The sequence below is a fragment of the Dipodomys ordii genome, unplaced genomic scaffold (genome assembly GCF_000151885.1).
Source record: "Dipodomys ordii isolate 6190 unplaced genomic scaffold, Dord_2.0 Scaffold166, whole genome shotgun sequence".
NCBI lineage: Eukaryota > Metazoa > Chordata > Mammalia > Rodentia > Heteromyidae > Dipodomys > Dipodomys ordii.
Genome location: NW_012267382.1, coordinates 571789 through 584663, shown reverse-complemented (window position 1 = coordinate 584663; position 12875 = coordinate 571789). Strand labels below are relative to the sequence as shown.

Below are 12875 nucleotides of genomic sequence, written 5' to 3'. Positions count from 1 at the left end.
AAAGCCAGAAGTGGTGCTGTGGCTCAAGTGGTAGAGCACTAGCCTTGAGCTGAAGAGCTGAGGAACAGTGCCCAGGCCCAGAGTTCAGGCCCCACAACTGGACCCCCCAAAAAAAAAAAAAGAGTCTGACAGACTTTTCTGCCTGGGCTGGCTTTGAACCGTGATTCTCAGATCTCAGCCTTCTGAGTAGCTAGGATTACAGGCGTGAGCCACCAGCACCCAACCCTGCTTTTTTTTTTAATTTTAAGTTTTTATTATTATACAGATGATATAAAGAAGGGGTTACACTTACATAAGTCAGGTAAAGGGTACATTTTTTTTTTTTAGACAGTGTTATCCTTTCCCAGTTTTTCCCCTCCCATTGCTGTCCACAAATTGTATGGTTCATTTTCAACATAGTGTCTAGTGACTACCACTGCTTCATTTATTCACCCTTTGTCCCTCCATTTATATGATCCCTCCTTACCTTTCCAAAGTCAGGTAACTGAACAAATAAGACAAAAAGAAAAGAAAAACAGCAACAAAGGAAAAAACTTGATGTCCATTTCCTGGAGTTTTGTTTTGTTTTGTCTTGTTTTATGTCAGTCATGGGGCTTGAACTTGGCCTGGGCGCTGTCCCTCAGCTCTACCACTTGAGCCACAGCGCCACTTCCAGTTTTCTAGTGGTTTATTGGAGATAAGAGTCTCACAGACTTTCCCGCCTGGGCTGGCTTTGAACCTCGGTCCTCAGATCACAGCCTCCTGAGTAGCTAGGATGACAGGCGTGAGCCACTGGCACCCGGCCTCCTGGGTTTCTTTTTGATCAATGCTATTTTATATGATCAGATACATGCACGTAGTCCTCTCCTAAGAAGGAGGACTTCTTACCCTGTTCCAGGTCAGCTCCCAGCATGGATGAGGAAATCCCGAATGCCTGTGGGGTCTTCTGTTCCCAGAGGGCTTCAGGGGAGCCCTTCATGTAAAGATGTAGCAGTTTCAGGAATGTTACATTTCACGTCTTCCATGTGTGGTGGTGAATGCACAGTAGAGCTGAGTGCAGTCTGATGGGCAGCCTCTGCTGGGACAGGCATTCTAACGTGGCTGGATACCTTCTGCGTTGTAGGATGGGATTTTAAACCCTCACGCCGCCTCATGCACCTGTGCCGCCTGCTGTGATGATATGACCCTGGTAAGTCTTGGTGCGTGAGCTGCGGGATGTGCGGGTGGACATGCCAGCCTCTCTCACCTCTTGTCCTACTTTTCTGTTGCCCCGTGCCTGGGGAGATCCTACCCACCTTCGTAGACGCGCCTCGGCGCAACCCTAATCCCTGTGTCTCCAGAGAGGTCTAGGGTCTGAGATGAGGAAGGCCGCACAGCCACTGGGTCTGCCCAGAAGCAGCACAGCACGTGTGTGTGTGTGTGTGTGTGTGTGTGTGTGCGTGCGTGCGTGTGTGTGTGTGCGTGCGTGCGTGCGTGCGTGCGTGTGTGTGTGCAGTACTGGGGCTTGAACTCGGAGCTCTGCCTCTCGTTGGCATTTTGCTGCCTAATTGTAGAGTCTCATGGTTTTGTCTGCTTGAGCTGGCTTCAAACCTTGATCCTCAGATGTTAGCCTCCTGGACCAGCTAAGTTACAGGAGGGAGCCACTAGCGCTTCAGTCTAACACGGACGTTTAAAGTGGTTATAACAGATGCACATTGTGACTCATGGTCTGCACTTTTAACACGGTTTCGTAACAGTGCGCCGGCTGTCGCGTGGGTGGAGTTGCCGTGTCCTGAGAGCCAGCTGGCTGCCTATCCTGCTCTTACCTGCTCTAGAGGAGGCAAGATCGTTTTATGTCTATTGCCGTGTGGTTTTTAAAAGTATGATACTGTTTATTTACTGTGTGTGATACAGTTTATAGGGTACTACTGTACTAGTTTCGTTTCAGTTATTTTTAGTGTTTTTTTTTTTAACCAGTCCTGATGCTTGAACTCTGGGCCTGGGCGCTGTCCCTCAGCTCTTCAGCTCAAGGCGAGCGCTCTACCACTTGAGGCACAGGACCACTTCTGGCTTTTTCAGCTTATGTGGTGCTGAGGAATCAAACACAGGGCCTCATGCGTTCGAGGCAAGCGCTCTACCACTGAGCCACCTTCCCAGCTCTCCTTGAGACTCTTACTGCCAACTAAACACCAAAAAGCCAGAAATGGAGTTGTGGCTCAAGTGGTTAGTTACACGCACGCGCGCGCGCACACACACACACACACACACACACACACACTGTTTCTAGATTCCCAGGTGTTTCTAGATTCCCAGGTGTCGACTTCATTCTTTTTTTTTTGGGGGGGGGGTTGGTCTTGGGGCCTGAACTCTGGGCCTGGGCACTGTCCCTCAGCTCTTCAGCTCAAGGCTAGCACTCTACCACTTGAGCCACGGCACCATTTCCGGCTTTTTTCTTTTTGTTTATGTGGTGCTGAGGAATCGAACTCAGGACCTCAGGCATGCAAGGCAAGCGCTCTACCACTGAGCCACCTTCCCAGCTCTTCTTCCATTTTTAAAGACATCGAAGATCTGTTATATCCTTCTCATGCTTCAGATTTCTCTGTTCGGCTATGCTGGTCTCTTTTCTTTGATTCAGCCAGGAAAGGTTCTCCATTGTTACAGAGCTTGTGATTAGATTGGCCTCCTTACGTTACCCAGAGTAATCTTCATCTCAAGATTTGTAATTATGTCTGCAGAATCCCTTTTGCCAGTCAGAGTAATGTACTTACAGTTTCCAGGAGTTAGGATGACTACTATTTCATCTGCTGCAACTTCTAAATGTTGTTTTTCCTTGTTAAGAAAAAAAAGAAAGCTGGGCACCAGTGACTCACACCTGTAATCCTAGCTACTCCTGAGGCTGAGATCTGAGTTTGGCAGTTCAAAGTCAGCACCCGCAGCAAAGTCCATGAGACTTACCTCAAATAAACCACCAGAAAACAGGAAGTGGCGCTGGGGCTCAAGTGGTACAGTGCTAGCCTTGAGCTGAAGGGCCTAGAGACAGTGCCCAGGCCCAACGTTCAAGACCCACAACCCACCCAAAAAAAAAAAAGAAAATGTTTTTTACTTATTTGCTGGTAATGGGGAGCTCATTGCCTTGAGTTCTCATTCAGCTTTATCTGCTCACAGCAGGTACTCTACTCCATTTATAATTTTTTTCCTGTTTATTTAGAGGTAAGATCTGCTGGCTAGGAAGGTGGCTCAGTGGTACAATGTTTGCCTTGCACACATGAGGCCCTGGGTTCTATTCCCTAGCACTACACAAACAGAAAAAAAGCCGGAAGTGGTGCTGTGGCTCAAGTGGTAGAGCACTAGCCTTGAGCTGAAGAGCTGAGGGACAGCACCCAGGCCCAGAGTTCAGACCCCATGACCAACCAAAAAAAAAAAAAAATCTGCCCAGGCTGGCTTTGAACTATGGTTCTAAGATTTTAGTTACTTAGTAGCAAATACTATAATATGGGCTTGTGTGTGTGTGTGTGTGTGTGTGTGTGTGTTTTGATGCTGAGGATTGTGTGTGTGTGTGTGTGTGTGTGTGTGTGTTTTGATGCTGAGGATTGACCCTAAAATGTTGTACTTGTTCGGCAAGCGCTTTATTTCTGACCTACCTCTCAGCCCCTCATTTTAAAATTAAAATAAAATTTAAGCCTTAGCCTAGGAGTGTGACTCACAGTAAGCGGACTAGCTTAATATGTGTGAGGGCCTAGGTACTGCCCAACACACACCTGAACACTACAGACCTTGTGTTTTAAAAACAAGACAAAACAGTAAGCATCTGCTATTCTCTCTCTCTCTCTCTCTGTACTGGGACTTGAACTGGGTTCCTCCTTGTTAAGAATGTACTTTACCATTTAAGCTGTGTTTCTGTATGTACTTATTTATTTATTTTTGCTGGTCATGGGACTTGAACTCAGGGCCTGGGCGCTGACCCTGAGCTTCTTTTTGCTCAAAGCTAGCACTCTCCCACTGGAGCCACAGCACCACTTCTGGCTTTTTCTGTGTATGCGGTACTGAGGAACTGAATCCAGGGCTTCATGTATGCTAGGCCAGCACTCTACCACTGAGCCACAATCCCAGCCCCGGTACTTATTTTTGAAGTAGGGTCCATGCTAACAGCAGTATGATGGACTGTTCTCTACCATGCCAGCTTTTTCTGTTGAGATAGTCTTGCAAACTTTCCCTGGCCTGCCTTGACACACCTAGTCTCCTGATTTCTGCCTCCCAGGTAGCTAGGATTACGGGTGTGAGCCATTGGTGCCAAGAGAAATGCCAGAATAGTTTTGATTTTTTTTGTTCTTTTTTTTTGGGGGGGGGTCCTGTCGTGGAGCCTGAACTCCTGGCCTGGGCACTGGCCCTCAGCTCTTCAGCTCAAGGCTAGCACTCTACCACTTGAGCCACAGCACCACTTCCGGCTTTTTTCTTACATGGTGCTGAGGAATCGAACCCAGGGCCTCAGGCATGCAAGGCAAGCACTGAGCCACCTTCCCAGCCCCACCAAAATAATTTTGAAAAAGAAATCTAACATTGGAAAAAAATCACAATTCAGGGGTTTTAAAACTTGCTGTCATTACAGTAACCAGGACAGTATGGTACCCACAGGGGAGACTTGAAGGCTATAAAGAAGAGATCAGAGTCTAGTTGCTTACCAAGACAGGAGTTCTAGCAAGTAGTGTTGGCACCTCGATGCTGTCAAAGGACTGAGCTTTGGCCCAAACTTCACACTTTGCACAAATGTAGTTTAAATTGGATCAAAGATCTAAACATAAGAGGAAAGCTGTCTAGGTGGACTATCTTCATTATTTAGGATTTGACCCAGAGTTTTTTAGGTTTGATAACAAAAGGTTCTTTAAACACAGAATCAGTAAGTTGGTCCTTAACAGGTTGTTTAAATCTTGGCTTCCACTTGGGGGTGTGATGCCACCATCGGTCTGCTCCCAGAGAAATACCTGGTGTGGCTGGGAGGATTATAGAAAGCAGCCACTTGAGGCCGCTCGAGGTGCCAGTACCCTCCCCTCCCCAGCAGAGCACCGACTCCCACAGGGCAGCAGCACAGCCGCGGCTCCTTCCGGCCTCGTGCAGACCCAGCTTAGCCAGGGCCAGGATGGCCAGCCACCGATGGCTCTTCTCCCTGCCCAGCCCTGGGAGCATCTGCTCTCTGCAGGGGAAGATCTGTTATCCCAACAGCGCCCCCAGCAGGAAGCCCCTGGGCCTTAATACCCACTGCTGCTATAGTACGTCCTGCTCAATGTCTGGTTTTTTGTTTTTTGATGTTTTTAATTGTTATTATAAACATGCTGTACACAGGGCTACAGTTACGCAAGCCAGGTAAAGAGTGCATTTCTTTGTGGACAGTATCACCCTCTCCCAGTGAATGTTTTTTAACGAGAAATTTAAGATGTACAGAGAAGTAGGAAGCATGGACCATGAATAGCAGAAGAGGCTCGGGTGCAGCCTAAGAGTCCAAGGTGCAGGGTTTAACCAACAAAGCCTTCAAGGAACTTTCTAGGTGTGCTCAGGGAATCATCGCAAGCGTGGAGAGTAGGGTATGGGAGTGCAGGCCCGCAATCCAGCTACTTGCGTTTGGGCAGCTCAAAGAGCGGGAGGTAAAGCTCAGCAGGTAAGAAGGCTTAGCACACAGAAAACCCTGGATTCAGTTCCTAGTTCTGGAAAAAAACAGGAGGCAGACGCTGGTGGCTCACACCTGTAATCCTAGCTGCTTAGGCGGCAGAGATCTGAGGATTGCAGTTTGAAGCCAGCCTGGGCAGAAGCGTCTGTGAAACTTTTTTTTGGTCATGGGGCTTGAACTCGGGGCCTGGTTTGGGGGACCCTTGTCTGGTGGCCTTCTGCGTCTCTTGTGCAGGGCGGCCCTCTTGTGCAGGGCAGCCCTGTGATTCTGTTTCTGCTGCTTGGCCTTCCCAGGCTGTCTTCTCACTGAGCGGAGGATGACAGGCGTCACCGGCAGCTGTGGCCTGGGATGTGGTGTTTCTTGTTCCCCATTTGGTTCCACTTCTTCTTCCCTTCTAGGAACCCTAAGGCCCCATGTGTCCGCGGTGCTGTCTTGTCTGGCAGTACTGTTCACGGTTGCTTTGGAAAGCATTCTGTCTTTGAGGGGCAGGAGTGGGCTTTCCTCGGGAGAATTGGGAGAATGTGCTTGAGAAGAGTCGAGCACGCACCCTCCCCTGCCCCGAGGCTTGATGGCCACTGGCCAACGCTGGCTTTCTCCCTCAGAGTGGTCCCGTGAGGCTGTTTGTTCCTTACAAAAGGCGCAAGAAGGAAAATGAACTGCCCACCACGCCCATGAAGAAAGAGTCCCCCAAGAACATCACTCTGCTCCCAGCCACGGCAGCCACCACCTGTGAGTTTCACCAAAGCCACGCCTCTTCTGAGGGGAGCAGATGGGCTTACTCCGAGTAGAGTAGCTTGTCTGAAGCACTTGCTGAGGAGCTAGGGAGGCGGTTAGCCCCGCTGTGCGTGGGCTACTGGGCGGTGGCTCCCGTGGGGGTGCACACCCCCCTCCCTCCCGTGGGGGTGCACACCCCCCTCCCTCCCTCCCGTGGGGGTGCACACCCTCCCTCCCTCCCTCCTGTGGGGGTGCACACCCCCCTCCCTCCCTCCCTCCCATGGGGGTGCACACACCCCCTCCCTCCCTGGCTTGCTCCTCACCTGCCTGGTGCGGTGTTTCTCATCATAGGCTCTTACCAGTCCCCCCCACCCCCCCAGGGCGTCCACATGGAGGCCCCGGGGCCCACTAGCCTCCTCTGGCAGAGCTTGTCCTCAGCAAGCGCCCCATGGTGGGTGGGGCTGGCAGGGCCGCTCTCTCCTGGATGGTGGGTGGGGCTGGCAGGGCCGCTCTCTCCTGGATGGTGGATGGTGCATGGGAGGGCCGCTCTCTCCTGGAGACTTGCCAGCCTGAGCCCCCAGTAGCTTTGGGCAGCCTTTCATAGAAGTGTCGTTGTCATGAAGCCTCTTTTTGGGTCCAGTTTGAGTACTTCCTGTTGCCTGTGAACTGATCAGGAGAATCAAGGAACCAGAAGGGAAATCTGGCTCGCTTAACCACAGAATGGCTGGGCGCTGGTGGCACACACCTGAAATCCCAGCTACTCAGGAGGCTGAGATCTGAGGGTTGCAGTTCAAAGCCAGCCCAGGCAGGACAGGCTGTGAGACTCTCATCTCTATAGTTAACTACCAAAAAAGTCAGAAGTGGAGCTATGGCTTAAGTGGTAGAGTGTTAGCCTTGAACACAAAAGCTCAGGGACAGCTTCCAGGCTGAGTTCAAGCCCCAGGACTGGCACAAAACAAAACAGCCGGGCACCGGTGGCTCACGCCTGTAATCCTAGCTACTCAGGAGGCTGAGATCTGAGGATCATGGTTCAAAGCCAGCCCAGGCAGGAAAGTCCGTGAGACTCTTATCTCCAATAAACCACTTGAAAACTGGAAGTGGCGCTGTGGCTCAAGTGGTAGAGCGCTTGCCTTGAGCTGAAGAGCGCAGAGACAGCACCCAAGCCCAGAGTTCAAGCCCCATGACTGACCAACAAAACAAAACAAAAACAAACAACAAAAACCCCAGATGTGTGGGAAAAAGAAAAGGCCTTGGTCAGACCTCAGCCTTTGGAGCCATGTGTCCCTGCAGGGCCTGGCGGTCCCCACACTGGTGGTCTCTAGGTCTGCCCATCTTGAGGGCCAGTCAGCATCTCCTGGGCTGAGAGCAGGAGGAGAGGAGGCGGTGAAGGCTGAAGGTCGCAGGCTGGACCGCTGATGAGCACAGCCCTGATTAGAGCCTTTTCTTCTCATTTATTTTGGTGCCCCTCCTGCAGCTGGAGCTCCAGGCTTGGGCTCCGTCCCTGAGCCTTTTTGCTCAAAGCTAGCATTCTACCACTTACCACACCTCCCTCCACTTCTGACTTTTTTGGGATTTAATTAGAGATGAGACTTCTGTGTCCACTGGTGTTGAACTGCAATCCTCAGAGCTCTGCGTCCTGGAGTAGATGAGGCCTGGCTGAGTGTCAAATGCACTTCTGCTTTCCAGTCACTGTGACGCCCTCAGGACAGATCACTACCTCTGGGGCACTGACCTTCGACCGGGCTTCCGCTGTGGAGGCCACTGCTGTCATATCAGAGGGTCCCACCCAGGGCGATGTCTTCGCTGGAGCCACGGGTGAGTGGTGGACCACTGTCTGACCTGTGTGCAGCCCCGGTCTCCTGGCTCCACACGGTGGGCCTTGTCTGCTACTGGTACCGTGGGAGGCACTTTGAGCAGCTGTCTGCTGCTGACCAGCAGAAATCAGATGAGTGCGTGTGGCAGGCACGTGGTGTGGGACCTGATCATTTGTGACAGAGCCGCGTCTGCCAAGCTGGTCTGCCAATTCCCGCTTGGGTGCAGCGCTGTCTCACAGGAGTAGAGTCCCGGCCCCTTTGCAGGAGCCGTGTGAGGAAAGTGCGTGAAACAGGCGAAATCCTCATGTGTGGTCTTCTGACTATCCACACTCCCTCACGTCATCCAAGTACCTGTGGCCAGGACCTGTGGTGTCTGCGTGGCTGAAGCCTCCTGTCGCTCTCTCTCCAGTGCAGGAGGCCGGGGTGCAGCCCCCGTGCAGGGTCGGCCACCCTGAGCCTCACTACCCCGGCTTTCAGGACAGCTGCCAGATCGCCCCGTTCCCAGAAGCCGCTCTGCCAACGTCACATCCCAAAATAGGTGAGTCTGACAGAGTTCACGCATGGGTCACCCTCAGGACTCACATGCTGTCAAGGGTTCTGCCACCAGCTCCAGCCCCAGCCCTGGGCTGTTTGGTTTTCCTTTCTTCTTCTCATTAGCTCACGTTAGTTAAGTAAGGGGGATTTCTTTATCCATTTGCACATACATGTGCGGTGTGTCCTGGTCGATCTCACCACCTCTGTTGCTGTTTGCTTTTCTGCTGAAGCGCAGGTCAGGGCTGACCAGAAGCCTACCTGTGTGTAAAGAGCGTTTTACTACACATCGGCTCCCTGATCACTTGTTTGTGAGCCCTCTTGGGTCTAGTGTCAGGCAGCTCCCATAAACACCAAAACTCCTTTGAGGCCTAACGTAGGTATCGCCAGGTCCTCTGGGAAGAGGAGGTGTTCGTAGAGGACCCACACCCCTGGGTCCGGAGCTGCAGAGTGACCGTGTGATGCCCATGCCTTCACGGCAGAGAGCTCGCCATTCTGTGTGTACTTTGACCTGGGTTTTCACTTGACTATGCTTTGTTTGTTTGTGTGTTTGTTTAGTTCCAATCCTCAGGCTTGAACTCAGGGCCTTGGTGCTGTCCCTGAACTTTTTTTGTCTAAGGATAACACTCTACTACTTGACCCTTCTTATGATTGATTAATTAATCATATGATTAATACTGCTTCCAGCTTCTTATGATTAATTGGAGGAAAGATTCATGGACTTTTCAGCTTGGGCTGGCTTTGAACCATGATCCTCAGATCTCAACCTCCTGAGTATCAAAGATTACAGGAGTGAGCTGCTGGCACCCAGCTATTTATTTTTTATTAAAAAAAAATTTTGGTGATACCCAGGTTTGAACGCATGGCCTCTAGTTCTTGAACTCAGCCCCACTTCTTCGGCTTTAGTTAGTTTTTCCACACAGGGTCTCCACTTTTGCCTGGACTGGCCTTGGACTTTCACCTCTGACCACATTGGGATTGCAAGCATGCACCATTCTTTGTCAGTACTGAGGATCGATCAGACCCAGGACCATGCAGTTGCTAGGCAAGCTGCATCCCAGCCTAAGCATGTACCATTCTGAAGACCTCAACTCTTACTTTTGGCGGGGGACTAGAGTCAGTCATGAACTCTGGGTCTGGGCGCCGTCCCTCAGCCCTTCAGCTCAAGGCTGGCTTGAACTCTGGGCCTGGGCGCTGTCCCTCAGCTCTTCAGCTCAAGGCTGGCCTGAACTCTGGGCCTGGGCGCTGTCCCTCAGCTCTTCAGCTCAAGGCTGGCCTGAACTCTGGGCCTGGGCGCTGTCCCTCAGCTCTTCAGCTCAAGGCTAGCGCTCTACCACTTGAGCCACAGCGCCACTTCCGGCTTTTTTTTTTTTTTTTTTTTTTTGCTTATGTGGTGCTGAGGAATCGAATCCAGGGCCTCATGCATGCAAGGCAAGCGCTCTACCACTAAGCCACCTTCCCAGCCCGTCCCCAAGCTTTTTTACTGAAGGCTATCATTCTACCATTTGGGCCACAGCTCCTTTTCTGAGTTTTGGATGATTAATTGGAGAGGAAAGCCTCAAGCCTTTCCTTTACTGGGCTCTGAACCGTGATCTTTGAATCTCATCCACCTGAGTCCCTAGGATGACAGGCACCAGCCTCCAGAACCCAGCTTGCAGTTTTACATTTTCTAGTGTTATGAACAATGTAAGTTTTTTTTTTTTTTTTTGGGTCCGGTCGTGGGGCCTGAACCCTGGGTCTGGGTGCTGTCCCTCAGCTCTTCAGCTCAAGGCTAGCACTCTACCACTTTAAGCCACAGCGCCACTTCCGTTTTTTTTCTTTTTGCTTATGTGGTGCTGAGGAATCGAACCCAGGGTCTTGAGCATGCATGACAAGTGCTCTACCACTGAGCCACCTTCCCAGCCCCACAATGTAAGTTTTTAAAAGTCCCTCCCACCTTGACCAAACTTCTGTCCTTCTGGCTCACACAGGCTGCACCTTGTCTGCCGTGGGCTGTGTGGTGCAGGGCTTGTCCGCTGCTCATCATGAACTCAGGAGGGAACCCCACCTCCAGAAATTTTGTTAACATCCAAGTACCTCTGTGTGTGTGTGTGCAAGTGTGTGCGCGCACCAGTCTTGGGGCTTGAACTCAGAGCATAGACTTTTTCTCTGAGCTTTTAGGTTCTACTACTTGAGTCACAGCCCCACTTCTGGATTTTTAGAGTTAATTAGAGATAAGAGTCTCATAGACTTTCCTGCCCAGGCTGGCTTTGGACTGTGATTTCAGATCTCAGATTCCTGAATAACCAAGATTGCAGGTGTGAGCCACCAGTGCCCAGCTTAAGAACTTCTTTATAGAAATGATCTCAGATGTACAACAAAAGATCAACTATGTGTAAGGAACTCTCTCCCTTGAGCTATTTGATAGTAAATTGCAGATACTCTTCATCTTGCTCTACTGTGCTTTTCCTGAAACACAAGGATCACGGGAGACTCAGGAAATGAGCATCAGCTGCTGTAGCTGTGACAGGAGGTGCCCAGCCTCAGGGCTGCGCTTGCTTTCTGAGCTCAGCCCTCCGTGTGTGCCTTCCTGCCTCCAGACACCCTGCTGTGGAGGCTGCCCGGAGCCCTTGTCTAGAGTGGCCCTCACCTGGGCTGTGACACCAGGCGCTTACCTGTGCCTAGTGAGGGTGGCCTGCCCCTGGGTGAGTGGTGTGCATCCCCCTCCCCGCCGCGCCCGCCCGCCCGCGGGGAGCTCCGGATGCCCTCTCACACCCGCCCGCCGTGTGCACCAGGGCCTCCTGCTTCACCGCAGGAGACAGAGCTGCCGCTGGCCACTCTGCCCAGCGTGCGCACCTGCAATCCCAGGAGGCCTGGGAGTTCAGGGCCAGTCGGGGCTGTAAAGGGAGACCCTTCTGTCTTTAAAAAAGAAGCCAAAAATAGGAAACAAAACATGAAAGGTTTTCCTTCCTTGGACATGTAAGGAAACAGACTTGGGTTAGTGCTTGCTTCACGGTCGCCCTGCCCCAGGTAGGTGTCTGTGGACACGGGGTTCTTGGCCTTGTGTCAGCTGAGGGCCTGTCTTGGGCTTGTTGCTGGCAGCGCTGAGAAGGTGCAGGGGGGGCAGGACGGCGGAGCCTCGGCAGCGGTCTTCCGCTGTTCCTCTCACCCTCTGTTCCCACATGGGAGCGTGCTTGGTGCAGGCTGTCCGGAAGCTTGGGAGTTGCTAATATCTTGGTTTATCCTCCGTTCTACACGTTCCAGTCCTGACATCCCTGCCTGCCCTAGCAGTGCCGCCTTCCACCCCCACCAAAGCTGTCTCCCCCACGGTGGTCAATGGGCTGGAGATGTCAGAACCACGGAGCTGGTTGTACCTGGAAGAGATGGTCAACTCTCTGCTCAGCACTGCACAGCAGCTGAAGACAGTGTTTGAACAGGCCAAGCAGGCCAGCTCCTGCCGTGAGGCCGCCGCGACCCAGGCCAGAATGCAGGCCGATGCCGAGCGGAAAGAGGTAACGCGAGCTCCGATGTGTGGCCGTGTCCACTGTCCCCCAGGAGCCCCGGGCCGGCCTGTGGTTTCCACGTTGGCCAACGAGGCTCACTGCTTTGCTGCCCCCGAGACTGAAACCCTGGAAAATCACCACAGTTGAGGCCCTCCCGACGGGGCCTGGGTGGACTGTTTCTAAAATGTCCTGTTTTTGTGAAGAAGTTGGCTGGCTGCAAAAGTAAAGGCCATTTGTCGTTGGGTTTTTTCCCTTTGAATACACACTGCTCACAGGCATTCATACTTCCAGGTTGTCTTTATGTAGTAGAACAAGAAATTTAAGTTCAGGGAAGCACGCAGGCACTGGTGCGTGGGTGCCTAGAGCTTTCTGTCCAGTCAGCCACCCCGGGCAGAAGGTCACACGCATCGTGACCAAGAGGATTTCCCATGACTTCCTCTAGCGCCCTCAGATTGTCAGGTCGGTTTTCTGCGACAGAGCTGTACCCCGGTCCTCTTTGGCTTCGTTTTGTCCAAGGTTTTAGACTGAGGGTAAAAACCTAAGTACAGGATAGAGGGCAAGGATCACCAGACTCAGTACACTGGAGAAGAGGTTGGATTCTGAAGCACTCTGGCGTTGAACCCACTAGCGAGGGGGGAGGCTGGAATGGAGGAGGGGGAGGCTGGCATGGAGGAGGGGGAGGCTGGCATGGAGGAGGGGTGGGGAAGTCCCTCCCAG

At 52.0% G+C, this 12875-nt stretch overlaps 1 protein-coding gene across 1 annotated transcript in view; it reads left to right on the top strand.

The window, feature by feature from the left end:
* Positions 1 to 12875, top strand: part of Deaf1 (DEAF1 transcription factor) — a 53700-nt gene that overhangs the window by 23796 nt on the left and 17029 nt on the right. Inside the window, exons 6-10 of the mRNA XM_013033347.1 lie at positions 1103 to 1168; positions 6220 to 6346; positions 8018 to 8146; positions 8555 to 8683; positions 11920 to 12167. Of these exons, the coding sequence (XP_012888801.1) occupies positions 1103 to 1168; positions 6220 to 6346; positions 8018 to 8146; positions 8555 to 8683; positions 11920 to 12167 (699 nt within the window). The remainder of the gene's footprint in view (positions 1 to 1102; positions 1169 to 6219; positions 6347 to 8017; positions 8147 to 8554; positions 8684 to 11919; positions 12168 to 12875) is intronic.